The sequence below is a fragment of the Aricia agestis genome, chromosome 1, assembly GCF_905147365.1.
Source record: "Aricia agestis chromosome 1, ilAriAges1.1, whole genome shotgun sequence".
Taxonomy (NCBI): Eukaryota; Metazoa; Arthropoda; class Insecta; order Lepidoptera; family Lycaenidae; genus Aricia; species Aricia agestis.
Window position 1 is genome coordinate 5,700,903 of NC_056406.1, and position 14,127 is coordinate 5,715,029.

At 39.5% G+C, this 14,127-nt stretch overlaps 2 protein-coding genes across 3 annotated transcripts; one reads left to right on the top strand and one right to left on the bottom strand.

Moving 5' to 3' along the window:
* Window positions 1-952: 952 nt before the first annotated feature.
* LOC121727160 lies at window positions 953-13,863 on the bottom strand. Of its 2 annotated transcripts, none has more exons than XM_042114951.1 (15): window positions 13,740-13,863; window positions 10,607-10,824; window positions 10,338-10,512; window positions 9,641-9,781; window positions 8,442-8,587; window positions 7,949-8,039; window positions 7,249-7,412; window positions 6,510-6,661; window positions 5,669-5,754; window positions 4,755-4,827; window positions 4,096-4,201; window positions 2,823-3,649; window positions 2,498-2,591; window positions 1,870-1,972; window positions 953-1,165 (listed from the first exon to the last, which is right to left on the bottom strand). In XM_042114951.1, the coding sequence occupies exons 2-15, from the start codon at window positions 10,778-10,780 to the stop codon at window positions 1,023-1,025; spliced, it is 2,475 nt and encodes an 824-aa protein (XP_041970885.1). In that variant the 5' UTR covers window positions 10,781-10,824; window positions 13,740-13,863; the 3' UTR covers window positions 953-1,022. The 2 variants fall into 2 exon arrangements, with proteins under 2 accessions (XP_041970885.1, XP_041970803.1); XM_042114869.1 differs by having other exon boundaries at window positions 4,096-4,204.
* LOC121728435 (protein SREK1IP1-like) lies at window positions 11,005-12,021 on the top strand. The gene is made up of 3 exons (XM_042116662.1): window positions 11,005-11,181; window positions 11,372-11,544; window positions 11,667-12,021. Exons 1-3 carry the CDS (start codon window positions 11,080-11,082, stop codon window positions 11,800-11,802), a joined length of 411 nt encoding a protein of 136 aa, XP_041972596.1. The 5' UTR covers window positions 11,005-11,079; the 3' UTR covers window positions 11,803-12,021.
* Window positions 13,864-14,127: the final 264 nt, after the last annotated feature.

The following is a 14,127-nucleotide window of genomic DNA, read 5'->3' on the forward strand; positions in this document are numbered from 1 at the left end:
AAAACATTTTAAATATTATATTGACAAAAACTAGAAATAATATAAAGTCAATGAAAGTAGGTAGGTATATACATGAGTATCTTAACATAAACCTAAACTATAAATAATTTAATAGTAGTCGTGAGGCACATCTTTAATTTTAAAATTATTCTTATAAAATATAAAAACCTGAATTCCTAAAATGAGTTCAGACTTCATCACCTATTTATATACAAAACGTAATAGGCGTTTTCATTTATTATGATTAGATAAATAAACATTTCCAGATTCGAGTAACTTTTCTCAGAAAATTTTACTCAAGTCATAAGAATACATTCGTAGTAAGTACAGAGACCGAATTCTTATCGAATGGACGGAATTATCGAATGGAAGGAAGTATTTTTCATTCGTATGTACAAAAAAATGTCGCTACACCACACTGCACAGTGTACGGAGGAGACGAAAAATCGGAAATTTTCTATTTTCTTCAATTTTTAATAGGCATTAGTATAATGAATGCGAGAGTAGAACACCCGCGTGTCAATTCACAATAGTTTTGATGCTACGAGCTACCGAAGTTTGGCGATTTTTAGCGGCCCGAAGCGAAAAGTCCATATTTCTCCAAAACATTTACGTAATAAATAAAATGTTGTATTCCACCTGAAAGTGTGATCTTCTGTTGTGATCTCACGGGTGATTTTTTTTGTGTGTAGAATACTTGTATACCTTCAATTTGTCGATATTTTCGATTGCGCGTTTTGTTTGGTTTTGGATTAAAAAAAATAGAAAACCTAAAAATGAAAATTATTTTATTGTAGGTAAAATATCGACACAGCGGATCAGGAAAAAGGCTTGAAATATACCTTATTTAATAGGCTTTCAGGTGGAAAACAAAATTTTATTTATTATGTGAAAGTGCTTGCTTGTTTTGCTGTTCGTCTTATTTTTTTTATTTTTTCTGTCTAGCCCCCTTTCGTAACGCGCGATAAGGAACTTCGTTCCAAGAAATCTTTGAAAAGCAATGAGTATTATTCCTAGACGGGCTATAGTTTGGTTTCGGGCTTGTGCGGGTGCGTGGGGGGCGGTCGGCGCGCGCGGCGACGTCGCTCGTGCGGCGGCAGCATGTCGGGCCGCACGCCGCGCGCGCTCGATCCCGTGCTGTCGTTGTCGCCGCTGTCCACGTCACCTGTACAAGGAGACAAATTTAATTTAATTGAGAATTAGTACAAATTGCCAAAAGTGTGCAATTTATTAATGTTACATTTACAAGTCTATAGCGATCGATTTGTTATGATCAATTTTACATCGTTTACCATATAAGTTTTACCATAGTATTTAGGCGTTAAGAATGTGACTATAAATAAATAAATAAATAATCTTTTTATTCAAAATGGGTATCATGATACACTTTTTGAAAGTCGAACGAAGAAACTACGTTGCCTACCACCGGTTCGGGAACTACCCCGCCGAGAAGAACCGGCGTTAGAAACTCGCACGGGGCCATCTTTTGCAAAAAAATGGAAAATTACAATGTTATGGCTTACAGCTATGTAACAAAATTAAAAGAAAAGTAACCTGCATGGAGCCACCCTATTCCCAAGGTGTGTTGTCCTCGAAGAAATCATTGACTTTATAATATGCTTTAGCACACAAACGTTCTTTAACTGCTTTTTTAAATTTCTGAATTCTTACTATTCTTACTCCCGACTGAATTCTTACTCCCGACTATTGCTGTCACAATGTAATATCTGAGCTTTACTCGGGCTAAAACTTATGTCACCACAACTCACAATAGAAATATTTGTCTGTTTAGGCATTTCGGTAGAGTAAACACACAATAAACTAGTAAATACTTTGTCTCCGATGCAGCAACTAGCAGGGTGAACTCACCGTCGCTGCTGTTGTTGCTGGGCAGGTGGGCGTCGCGCGCGCGCGGCCGCCTCCGCCAGTAGCGGAACTCGCGCGGCAACGTGTACGACCGTGGTAGAGATATCTGAACAAAACAGCAAAATTAATATTTAAATAGATACTCTCTTCGTTATCATTAATCCGGCCAATTGACTTAGAGCGCCTTCACATTACGTCGCAAGCAGTGCGGCAGCGGCGCGACTTCTATACAAGACAAGCGATTCATCGATCTATTTGGCACGCTGTCGATCCAAAATTCGTCCATGAATGTGAAAAGCCTGTCGGTCCAAATGGATCGGCTCGACGCGATGGAATTCCAACTGCGCTGAGCCAATTATTAACGCGGCGCGCTCGTGAATGGTGTTACTCGCGAGTCAAAGACGATTTTGATTTTAGTTTGCGTTTGGAACACGTCCGGTGCTGTCGACGCCTACACTCAAAATGATCAAATGGAACGGCTCGCTGGCGTGTTCATGAATGCCATGAATTTGGCTCGGCGCGACATCGAGATTCGAGCCTATGGGGCGAGAGCCATCTGGATCGCTCGTGAATCTGAATCGCCTACTCTTAGGTCTGTCAACTGCCTATGAATCAATTTCTTCTATGGTACCTGACTGTCGATGTCGCTGGGTGGGCGCGGCGTGTCGGCGGCGGCGGACTCCTCCCCGCTGCTGCCGCCTCCACCCTCCTCCTTCTTGCGGTTCCTATCATAAAACATCAGTTTAATTTATATAGAGCAGCTACATGTTGTATCAAGCGGCGACAAACGATTCACGATAACACCATACGACCAGTTGAGGGCTCTGTATGATATTTAAAACGAATTAATCCAATCCAGCAACCATTACTTTGCTCTCGCTAATATATTAATAATTAACATAAATCAGCATTTTATTGGCTGTATTTTTTAAGTAACATTAGCTATAGTAACTCACGCATACGAGCCGCTCCAGTGGCAGCAGGCCTGCCTGTTGCAGCCCTCGAGGTAGTGCGGCGCGAGCAGGATCTCGGGCGTGCGGCACCGCTGTATCTTCCGCATGTGCTCCGCCTTCTTGCCCGCGTACGGGAACCTGTCCGTCTGTCCGTACTGGTTGCACGCCTCCGTGTATATACCCCGCATGCCGTCTATCGCCTGGGCATTCGCGAGTCCGCCGAGGCCGTACTCGCTCTTCATGTAGCCCTGCCCGCTCTCGTCGTAGCCGAAATCGCTTCGTCGATGTCCCTCCGAGTATATGCTCGCCGTCTGATTCGCCAGGCGGGCTTTATCGAGGGCGGACGTATCGTAGGCGGGGGCGGTGACGTCGGCTACGTAGGCGGTCCGCGGGCTGCCGGCGAGCACGTTCCGCGGGCTGCGGCAGGCGCCGGCCTCGTAGTTCCGCGTCTCGAGCGCCAGGTAGGTGGTCACATCGCCCCGCATGTCGCCGGGGTTCTCGTAGAACGTGCGCTCCTTGTACTCGGCGGCGTCGGCGGGGAAGTAGTCCCGCTTGATCTCGGTGTAGGTGGGGTAGCAGGGGTAGTTCTGGTAGTGGGCGGGGTCGGGCCAGGCGGGGTCGTGCGTCTTGGCGCGCGGGATGGGCTGGCGCTGCAGGCTGCTGTAGATCTCCTCGACGGCGACGGGCGCGGTCTTGGCGAGCTTGCCCTGCTTGATCTCCTCCTCGATGACGCGCAGTTCCGCCAGCTGCTTCTGCTTCTTCTCCTGCAGTTTCTGCTGGATGTTGACGCGAGAACCGACGCTCGAGCCTTCGTTCTCCGATGAACCACCCTGAATAAAAAAAAAACATTTTAGATCAATAATATTATGGTTCAATAGTAATATGAACTACGATCTATTTAAAATTTAACCCGCGCCGTACTCGGAGACATTTAATTAGGATTAACTTTCAATTTAATGACAGATAATGTATGGGGCTTATGTGAAAATTTTGAATTACATTTAAGTACCTAATTATAATAAAAACTAAGGAATCGTAACTCCCATACTATTACCGTTTTAAATTTGGTTCCTTTTGATCTGTCATGTAACGTCAGCCTAGTACCGCTCATGGTCACCTAAATATTGCAAATGTATTGAAATGTGTACCTAAGGTACACTTTTTTGACAAGTATTGTGGAGCATGTTTTTTGACGGAGTTACTTTTCCTTAGTTTTTATTATTCGTAGAATCCAATACAATAACTTGACTGCTATTGATTACCGTCGTGTACTTACATGATGGTTGTGTGCGGCGGGCAGCGGGCGGCGCCAGAAGGCGGCGGTGGCGGCGGGCGGCGGCACGAACGACGTCGGCTTCTTTTTCTTGCGAGCGTTCGTGGCGCTGAACAAATGGACAAACATTGTAGATAATGTCTAAACACACCATGCCGAAGTTCCACGGCGGAAGTTCGGCATGATTACGTCAGCAATGTTGAACGCATACAATATAACGCAACGTAATTTCGGCATGGTGTGTCATCGGTAATATAAAATACATTGCAGGCGGAATCATGCCGAACTTCCGCCGCCGAATTTCGGCATGGTGTGCTTAGACAGTGAAACTCTTACTGCCGCACTCAGAGACATATTTTAATTATGATTAACCTTTCATTCCATCAGATCCGGAGTTTGACAGATAATGTAATACCTACTTAAGTCAAAGTGTTAATTTAATTACATTTAAGTAATTAATGTTCGTCTCTGAGTGCGGCAATTTGACTGCTGTAAGCCCCGATTGGTAAATAACTAAATATTAAACTCAATAATTTATTATTGAGTTTAATATTTAGTTTTAATATTAACTAATTAAAGGTACTGTTTATATGTTCCACTATTCTCTCAAATATGCACAGCTTACCTACTTATACATAAATAAACTTTATAGTCATAGTAACCTGTTGACGGGGTTGGAGAAGCGGCAGTTGAACACGCCCGGTATCGCGGTGTTGTCCGCCGCCTTCGGCTTGCCTACGGGAGAGTTCATTATTAATTAAATTAATGTCATTAAGTTTGTAAAATACTTAATACAAAAATATATCTTTTTTCACTCGTTCTGCATAGAAATAAGAGATAATTTGTTAAACAAACGACGCATATACCTAATAGTAAAATTAGGGCTGTAACCTCACTAGGCGTTCCACAGCAACCAAGCGACATTACGAAATTTTAAGGGTGAACTGCACTACGCGTCAGCGGAACTCCACAGCACCCCAGTATTATGGGGTGCTGTGGAGTTCCGCTGATGTGAGTAAAATGGGCATTGTCCAAAAAAAATCACATGTTCTTTTTATATTTTTTTTTGTTAAAATAGGATATTTTAAGAATATAAATTAAATAATATTGAAATTCATAGGCTACTTTTTTCTCAATAAATTTTTAAAGTTTCGCTCTGACGTCATCATCGGCGGCTAATTGACCTCTGCAGTATGTTTTAAATTTCCTTTCAATCTTATTTATAATGGTTGGTTCGTCAAATGCAAGTTCTCATTACGTGAAAGCTGATACGAGAAGCTTACCAAAAGTTCGAAACGTAATGTTGGTCGAATTTATTGCTAATTTAACGCCATTGAAGGTCGAACAAAGGTTAAACATATTTGTTCAAAAATATAAGTAACTAATGGGTATTTTTTCGTTTAAGTATGTACAGAAAAACGATCACTGACCTCCTCGAAATGTTTTTGTCATGAGCAAAATTAGAAAAAAATGGACAATCCCCATTGGCCGAAAGCACTATCTCGCCACTCCAGTCGGCAGGTTACGCCTATTGCCTAGAACTCAAGTCAAACATAAAGATATATAAAAGGTTAACCGTTTTTGGTATCTGACGAAGCGTTGGTGCTGTTGGTGCCGTGCTGCTCGCCCAGCATGTAGCCCAGCCGCCGCACGTGGAAGTATCTGCACATTAGGCAAATATACTTATTACAAGATGACGCCCGCAACTCCATTGCGCCAAAACTCGTTTAACCATACATTTTTTCCGGGATACAAAAGATCCTATTCCCGGGACTTAAAATATCTATATACCAAATTTCAGCAATATCGGTTTAGCGGTATGGGCGTTAAGAGGTAACAGAGAGACAGACAGACACACTTTCGCATTTGTAATATTAGTATGGATGGTAGATTCCAGGATTCCGCATCTGATGGACGCATGAAGTTAGCGCAGTTAAACAAATAAATACATTTATGTATTTACATTTTATAATATTAATTAACAATAAAAAAGTTGATAAATATTTAAACTCCATAACTTATCATTGTGGCACTAGGGGCGCTGTTTTGACTCGCACAAATCTGTTAAAGTACAATTTGGAACCGAGCGACATGCGACATGCAGTTGTCGTCGCAACACTACTGGTCTCTATGTATTTCTATGAAATACCTCGCGCACCTAGCGACTAAATAGAAATACTTAGGAATAGTAGTGTCCCGACGACACGTCGACTGCTGTTGCTTCAAGTCGCCCGCTGGCATCTTTATGCTCTAACCGCCATACTCAGAGGCATTTAATTACGATTAACCTTAAATTCAATGAAGAGTTTGACAGATAATGTACGGGGCTTATGTCAAAATTTTGAATTAATTACATTTAAGTAATTAATGTTCCACTCTGAGTGCGGCAGTCAAACTATCAGTACTCGCTCACTGACCGGTAGTACAGCATCATGCATATAAGTCCGGCGAGGAAGGCGGCGGCGGCGGCGGCGGGCAGGGCTCCGCCCCGCGCACCGCCGCGCCCGCCCCACCACCACGCCACCACCAGCACGCCGTTCTCCACGCACATCACGCAGTAGAATATCACCTGGAATTGTGAGATGGTAATAAACAGTCAACGGACAATATTTTTTAAAATAAAATAAGGGGGCAAACGAGCAAACGGGTCACCTGATGGAAAGCAACTACCGTCACCCGTGGACACTCGCAACATCAGAAGAGCTGCAGGTGCGTTGTCTTCCTTTTAAATAAAAAATAACAGAGAATAAAACTAGGAAATCACAAAACGAGCTCGTCTTGAAAGAACAAGAAAAAAAGAGAGTTTTAATCAGCTTAAAGTAGGATAGTAATTGAACTACCTCTACATATAATACCATAATAAAGATTGGGGCAAAAAGTAAGTAACCAAAAGTATAGTGCAATTTATGTTGTCATTCTAGGTCTGTCTCACTCTTCCAATGATGATAGAGTGAGACTATACTATTATGACGAAGCGTTTGGACTTTGGTTGTATGAGGTTATTATCTGCCAAATGTACGGTAAAGCTCATCTTTGTATTCACCGTATAAGAGTTCCTTGATGCACAAGTCATCGAGCATAATACATTTCCTTACAGCGTTTTTTTTTTCATTTATACAATGAATTTTTTATGCGTCAAGGCTTATGCATACTAACCATCTTCTGCCTATGGTTATGTTCTTGCAGGTTGACGTAAGCGAAGACGTAGACGAAGGCGATGAGAGCTGACAGAGCCGCACGCCGCGGTCGGCTGATGCGCTCCCCGTGGAACACGCTCTTCGGCGACATCAGCCACAGGAACATCGACACCCAGTGCAGACCTGCAAGATTTAAAAAAGTCGTTAAGTCATTGTGACATTTTAATTTTTTTATTGTGTTTTAAAAAATCCAAAGGTCAAAATTATGATCATGGCTTTAAAGTAAAATATTAAGATAAGGTAAGATAAATATTCTTTATTGGGCACACATAATAAATTATAACAGTTTAAAGACATTTTTAAAACACAAGTATACTACAATGGCAGCCTTATTACTTCTTCCAGGCAACCACGGATAGATGAAACATAATATAGTATATAAGGTGAATGTGCCATAAAAAATATATTATATAATAAATCAAATGTAACATAATACATATTAATAAATACATACATACATAAATAAATACATATACATACATACATACATACATAATAAATATTAATCTAAAATACATACTATGTTAATGAATTTAGGATAATATAAGTAGTTAAACCCCATCAATTTTTGTGGTTTTTGGATGAAACTAATTTATTATTATTGATAGAAGTTTGCATAAAGATTGAGCAGTAACTTAAAGTAATTTAGAATGGCTTACCTATAACTAAAAATACCCAATATTCATAGACTAGAGCGTACACGGTCAGCGCGCATATCCTCGCAGATACCGTCCCCAACCGCCACAAAAACTGAAAATATAAATTAGTAGCTAGTGACGTTACACTTTTGTATGGGACAATTCGTGACACTGGGACGCAAACCCCATACAAATCACAAAAAAAATGCACTTACAGCGCTGCTACTTTCACAGTGAAAGTCTGCAATATAGTTTTGTTACACCTAGCATTTAAGCAGCTAGTGAGGTTACACTTTTGTATGGGACAATTCGTGACGCTGGGACGCATACCCCATACAAATCACAAAAAAATCGCACTTACAGCGCTGGTACTTTCACAGTGAAAGTCTGCAATATAGTTTTGTTACACCTAGCTTATTATTCACACAGCACTCACACATTCAGACAACCCAAACACACTTTACTTTCCCACATATTATATATTCTCTTTCTAGATATAAGAATATGCTTTTACCTGGAAAATAACGCCGAGCCAGGTGAGCACCAGGCGGTGGACGTTCTGCAGACGCACGTTCTTGCTGAAGCTGGCGAGCGCCCAGCACACCGAGAACAGCGACAGCGACGCCGATATCACGTTCAACTCCGCGAACGCCTTGTTCGCTGAATAAAAAAAACAACTGAAACTACCAATTGTTATGTGTGTTCATGGGCGTAGCGAGGTACGGGCACCGATTAGCAACCGATAGCCCCCCCCGAAGAAGAAGAATGCTGAAGAAAATGAAGAGCTATAGGTCGCTAATGCTCACGAGTCTCATAAACGTGGAGCGGAGAGACTTGCGGGGTGAGACGGGAGGCATTTAATATTAAAATAAAAATCACGAATTCGAAGTCTTAGACGAATAAGGATTTACTTAAACTTGCCCCCCCCCCCCCCCCCCCCTCCCATATATACATGTCGGAGGAAGTCATGAGTCTGGTTGTTTTCTGATCTGGTGTTGTGCTAACTAAAGTAAGATCGGTGCCCCGAACTCACTGCTCGTTTTGGAATTTGTGTTATGATTATAGAATTCTAGTAAATTGTGTGAAAGCGTTATAATAGTGTTTATAATAAATTTGTGAATACAAGTGACAATTATTGTTTTGTACCCGCATTTACCCAAAATGACGCCCACTAGAATTCCTAACGCTAGCGGCAGAGATGACCAGGACAATAATTCTCCGATATACATGTAGAATCCTGGCTACGCCCATATTGTGTGAGTAGCTTTTATAAGATCGGCCGGTGAAACTACGAGAGATTAGCACCGTATTGCATAAAATAACTAACAACTAATAATAATTAGTATAACAATATTATGTCTGACCCCACTCCTCTTAGATGTCCAATGATATAACTATAACGCAACGCCGTATTAAGCTGATCGCACATTTGTCAGCACCAATGGACGCGCCGTACGCACCGTACACACGTATAGTACACGAAATGCGGCGTGTATGTTGCTGACGATTGTACGAGGTTTCACATCATTTCATACGAATTCTAAAATGCGGCGCGTTCGTGCAAACACCTTTATCCGTCAATGGCGTGTCATTAGCTAGCGAGCTAGCCCCTCACTCCTATATCTTATATCTTTAAACGAGCAATTCTTGTATATATGTATCAAAGCTCGGTCAAATAGCTACTATCTCTTAATAAATAATAATGATATTCACCTGCGGGCTCGTCGATGTTCGGCTCGAGGGCCGTCCCAAGCTCGTCGCCGGACTCCAGCTCAGAGTCCTTCAGCAGTATGTGCAGCTGCAGCAGCAGCATCGGCGCCGCCTCGCAGAACGCGTGTACTAGTCGCAACATACCTGTACATTCAACATGATGTTAACACAGCGAAAATGTAAATACATAATATATTATATATTATGGCAGTAACGCCTCCGTGGTCTAGTGGTATAGAGCGCGGCTCTTGACTTGGAGGTCGTGGGTTCGATTCCCGCGTTGGAAACATGTTATTTCCAAGTTTGGTTAGGACAGTGCAGGCTGATCACCTGATTGTCTGACAAGGAAGATGATCCATGCGTCGGATGGACATGTAAAAAGTCGGTCCTGCGCCTGATCTCTCGCCGGTCGTGTCGGTCTTCCGTCCCACTGGGTTATGAGAGTAAAGGAATAGAGAGTGCTCTTGTGTACTGCGCACACACTTGGGCACTATAAAATTACTTCTGCGTAGCTGGCCTGCTTTCAATGAAACCGGCCACTGTCACCGAAACCGGTGTGGGAGCTATTATTATTATATGGCAATATGAATTTTAGAAGAAAGCTAGAAAGTAAGACAAGATAATCGTTGGAAAAGTTACGGTTCCTGCAGAATTTTATTTTGAGCATCCGAAATTGCGGTAAATATTCTTGGAAACTTACAAAGATCGCGAACTTGATGTTTCACACGTCTAAGCTCCACTGGCACCAACAAACGGGCGTATCTCCAGAGGACGCCCATCTGCAGACAGTGCAGAACTATGGGCAACCAGGGCGGTCTTCCCTTCCGATCCTCATTCGCCCACCAAACGTGCAGGTACCAACGTAGAGAAAGAACCTACAATATAAAAATGATGAATTATTAGTTAAATTTGGGTTTGGCGTCTGCTGCATAAACCAAATTAGTGCTAGCAAAATACATTAATACATACTTGGGATATAAGTAGTGATGTGATAACAATAGATATTGTGGCTGCAAATGTACATTTATATCCTCTTTCTAATAATGCATAACCCATCACGAGATCGAAGACCACGTCGCAGAAGTATCCGGCGAGGGATATAACATTGAATAGCACGTCGCAAAGAGGTAGAAATTCTGCCATTTTGTAACATTTCTTCTATTTGTTTTCCATAAAATCGAACATATCTGAAAAAGATGTGTATTAATTATTTAAAAAAAAAGTGAATTGAGTGGCAAAAATATTTACTGTATGAATAAAAAAGAAGAGGTATACGTCATATTTGACATATTATGACAGTTGACATTGACATTTCTATTTTCTACGCCAATCATTGGTACCTATTTGGTTTAGAATTTTGATGACGCTCGCGGTAGGTAGGTATTACAAAATACAACAAAAATATTTCAAATTTCAATGTATTTGTGATAATATTGTGAAATATGGATTTGGCAAGCAAAATAAGTAAGGACAGTTCGCGAGCTGCGTGTAAGAAGTGTGGTTATGCGGGACACTTAACTTTCCAATGTAGAAACTTTATCAAAGTAAGTCAGAGTTGTAAATAAATACTTACCAATAATTTGTAAAACAAAGTCATTTACACAAGTTGAGAAAAAGACTTTCAATTATTCTAATCCATAAAGATCTAATAAAATGAGGGTTTTTACAGTACTTATTTCAATAGTTAATTACTTTACTAAGAAAAGTATAAACCTTCCTATTCTACTGTTCCAGGTAGATCCAAATAAGGAAATTGTATTAGATGTAAGCAGTACAAGTAGTGACAGTGAGACTGAGTATGCCACCCCTTTGCAAACCTTAAGAGAAGCTGAACTGCGCCAGAAGTTACATGAAAAACTTCTAAAGGCAAAAGAAAAGAAAAAAAGCAAGAAAAGGAAAAGATCGAGGTATTGTAATAAGATACTATTTTATACGAACTCATAATATATTTTTGTTGAAATAACAAAGAATTTGAAAAGGTATAACTTATTAGATAGCAATAATAATAATAATTATTAATCTTTTCTAGATCTTCAAGTACATCATCAACAAGTTCAAGTTCATCATCATCATCAGATGACCGCAGTTCAAAGAAAAAAAAGAAACACAAGAAAAAAAGTAAAAAGTCGAAGAAACACAAAGAGAAGAAAAAAAGTAGAGATTAATGCTATAAGATTAAACATAAGTTTTATTGACTTATCATTGTAACATTGCTCATATTGAAATGTTGTTGTATTTTTATTTTAAAGGACAATAACGATCATTTTAATAAAAAAATATTTCATGTAAGAGATTACTTATGGATTCAATCATAAAAATAATGTTAGACCCTGTCTTAGTAGTCTTGTTCCTGACAACACTGTAAAACTTTTTTTGCCATTTAACCCGTCGGATCGTGGGAAACGCAATAGATATTCTATTGTGTCTCGTTCACCGGTGAGTGTATGGGGCTTGATAAATTAATATAAAATCTTTTAGATTATTAAAGGGGGTAGCAAGTGCATAATATAACTTTAAATGATTGCTATTAACCCGTCGATTGTGGAAAAACGAGACACAATAGAATTTCTATTGTGTCTTGGGTAGCAAGTGCATAATATAACTTTTTGAAGTGCCTCCCTTGTATTATCTTATAATAAACTATTAATTAATAAGGAAGGTGTATGATGTTCTTTATGTAGCTAGGTCAGTTAGGATTTTCAATTTTGTACAAGTGTTCAATTTAGGCTATAATTTTTTAATAAAAATTAAATACAACAATTATTTAATTTTTGATCTTTCAAATTTCGAAATCAGATCCAGCACCATAGCTTTACAATTTTTCACAAATTAAACGGCATCAGCTATGTTGAAAAACTGTCCCCTATTGTAACTATACTGTAAAAACATCTATTCCCAGGATTTTTTTAAATTGACAATTATTGTAGCACCTCCATCATGGGTATTGCAGACACAATAGAGTCTCAATTGTTATGCGGCAGTTGGCTTGGGGATTGATGGGTTAATATTGACCTTGTTTTTTGTTCAGGGCATTTCTTTGAGAAATGCATAATAGCTAAATATTACATACAGCATTCTTACTTCATTATGCAATGTGGATGGTCTAGTCTAGTCAAGAGTAAAGACTACTCTATGGGAAGTCAGTAGCTGTGTTAATAATTTATTAGCCAGCCATAACAATTGAAAATCTATTGTCTGCGATACCCACGATGGAGGTGCTACAAGTTTGTTTCTTGCACTAATCCCCAATCCTACTGGATTGAATTTTTTATGTAATTTAAGACATATGTAGAGTAGACCATGGGGAAGGACAAATGCTACTTTTTGCAGGAAATATACAGTTCTGCTAGAATTCCTTGTTTACGTCGAATGTCTAGTCATAACTCATATGTAACCTACAACATTGATAAAATACAACTCAGTCAATCAACATTATTTATAACATTGTTATAATATAAAGAAAGGGTTTGTTGATACAAAAAGCTACAAATGTTACCTAGGAATCTAACCAACACTACAAAGACTTATATTATATTTTCATAAAAGCTTTCCCTAAGTCATTCACTTTAGACTCAAGCATTACTCGTATTTAAGGTTTTATAGGTCTATCAGAATCTGATGGCAAATTTTGACGGCAGATTTTCAAAAAATATCCTTGATATTTGCAAGTTAAACACACAGAATCAGCCGCTATAAGGACAAAAAGGACCAAAATGTTTTATTCCAATTACCCCGGTATTGCTAGAGACAATTTATTTTCTCACTTTTTGCGATCGATTCTGGAATTTTTGCTGAACATTATCATTAGCACTTTCTTTTTCAAATCCTAAGTTGCAATATGGATAAACAATAATATTCTTGCACTACGGATGTCAGTACACCCAGAGCTCAGAAGTTTAACGACATGTAGAAAATTATAGAAAAGAAATTTACTGAGTACAGACAGACGACAGTAAATAATCGCATCTAAGCAGACTATTTTCGGCCTTAACTCGAAACATTTATAAGATTTTGACTATTGCTATAATATCCTATGATATGAAACTAATACTTCTTTACTCAAAAAACAAAATAAATCTAAAATATTATCGACATTACTCACCTTTATTGATGAAATTCCTCACGACAAAATTTCACTAATTCGAAAGCCACATTTGTTTATGCCGAGTTAAACAATAATATATACCTACGTCACACTAACTTTACACTAATGCAAATAGCACATTTAAAACTATAATACACTATAATAACACAAGAATTTAATATTAATTTTAGGTACATAAATTCATTATTTTGGTTATGTTACAAACTTACAAAAAGTTTTGAACAAGTTCTTAGTTCACGTCAAAAGTTCACAAGCGACGACGCCATCTAGTTGTCGGAACGCGAAACACGAAAGCTCGATCTATTGTTTTGGGAACACATCCATCAGTCAAGAACTCAAGATTCAAAGGACGCAGCCAGTAAATTCGAATTCCTGATAGGCGATG

What these genes read in the sequence shown, in the direction of transcription:
- LOC121728435 (XM_042116662.1), top strand. Translation starts at nt 11,080, where the DNA reads ATGGATTTGGCAAGCAAAATAAGTAAGGACAGTTCGCGAGCTGCGTGT. An exon ending in AATGTAGAAACTTTATCAAA is followed by an intron (nt 11,182 to 11,371) that starts GTAAGTCAGAGT and finishes CTACTGTTCCAG; the next exon opens with GTAGATCCAAATAAGGAAAT. An exon ending in AAGAAAAGGAAAAGATCGAG is followed by an intron (nt 11,545 to 11,666) that starts GTATTGTAATAA and finishes AATCTTTTCTAG; the next exon opens with ATCTTCAAGTACATCATCAA.
- LOC121727160 (XM_042114869.1), bottom strand. Translation starts at nt 10,780, where the DNA reads ATGGCAGAATTTCTACCTCTTTGCGACGTGCTATTCAATGTTATATCC. An exon ending in TGCATGATGCTGTACTACCG is followed by an intron (nt 5,755 to 6,509) that starts GTCAGTGAGCGA and finishes CCTAATGTGCAG; the next exon opens with ATACTTCCACGTGCGGCGGC. An exon ending in CAGCAACAACAGCAGCGACG is followed by an intron (nt 1,166 to 1,869) that starts GTGAGTTCACCC and finishes CTCCTTGTACAG; the next exon opens with GTGACGTGGACAGCGGCGAC.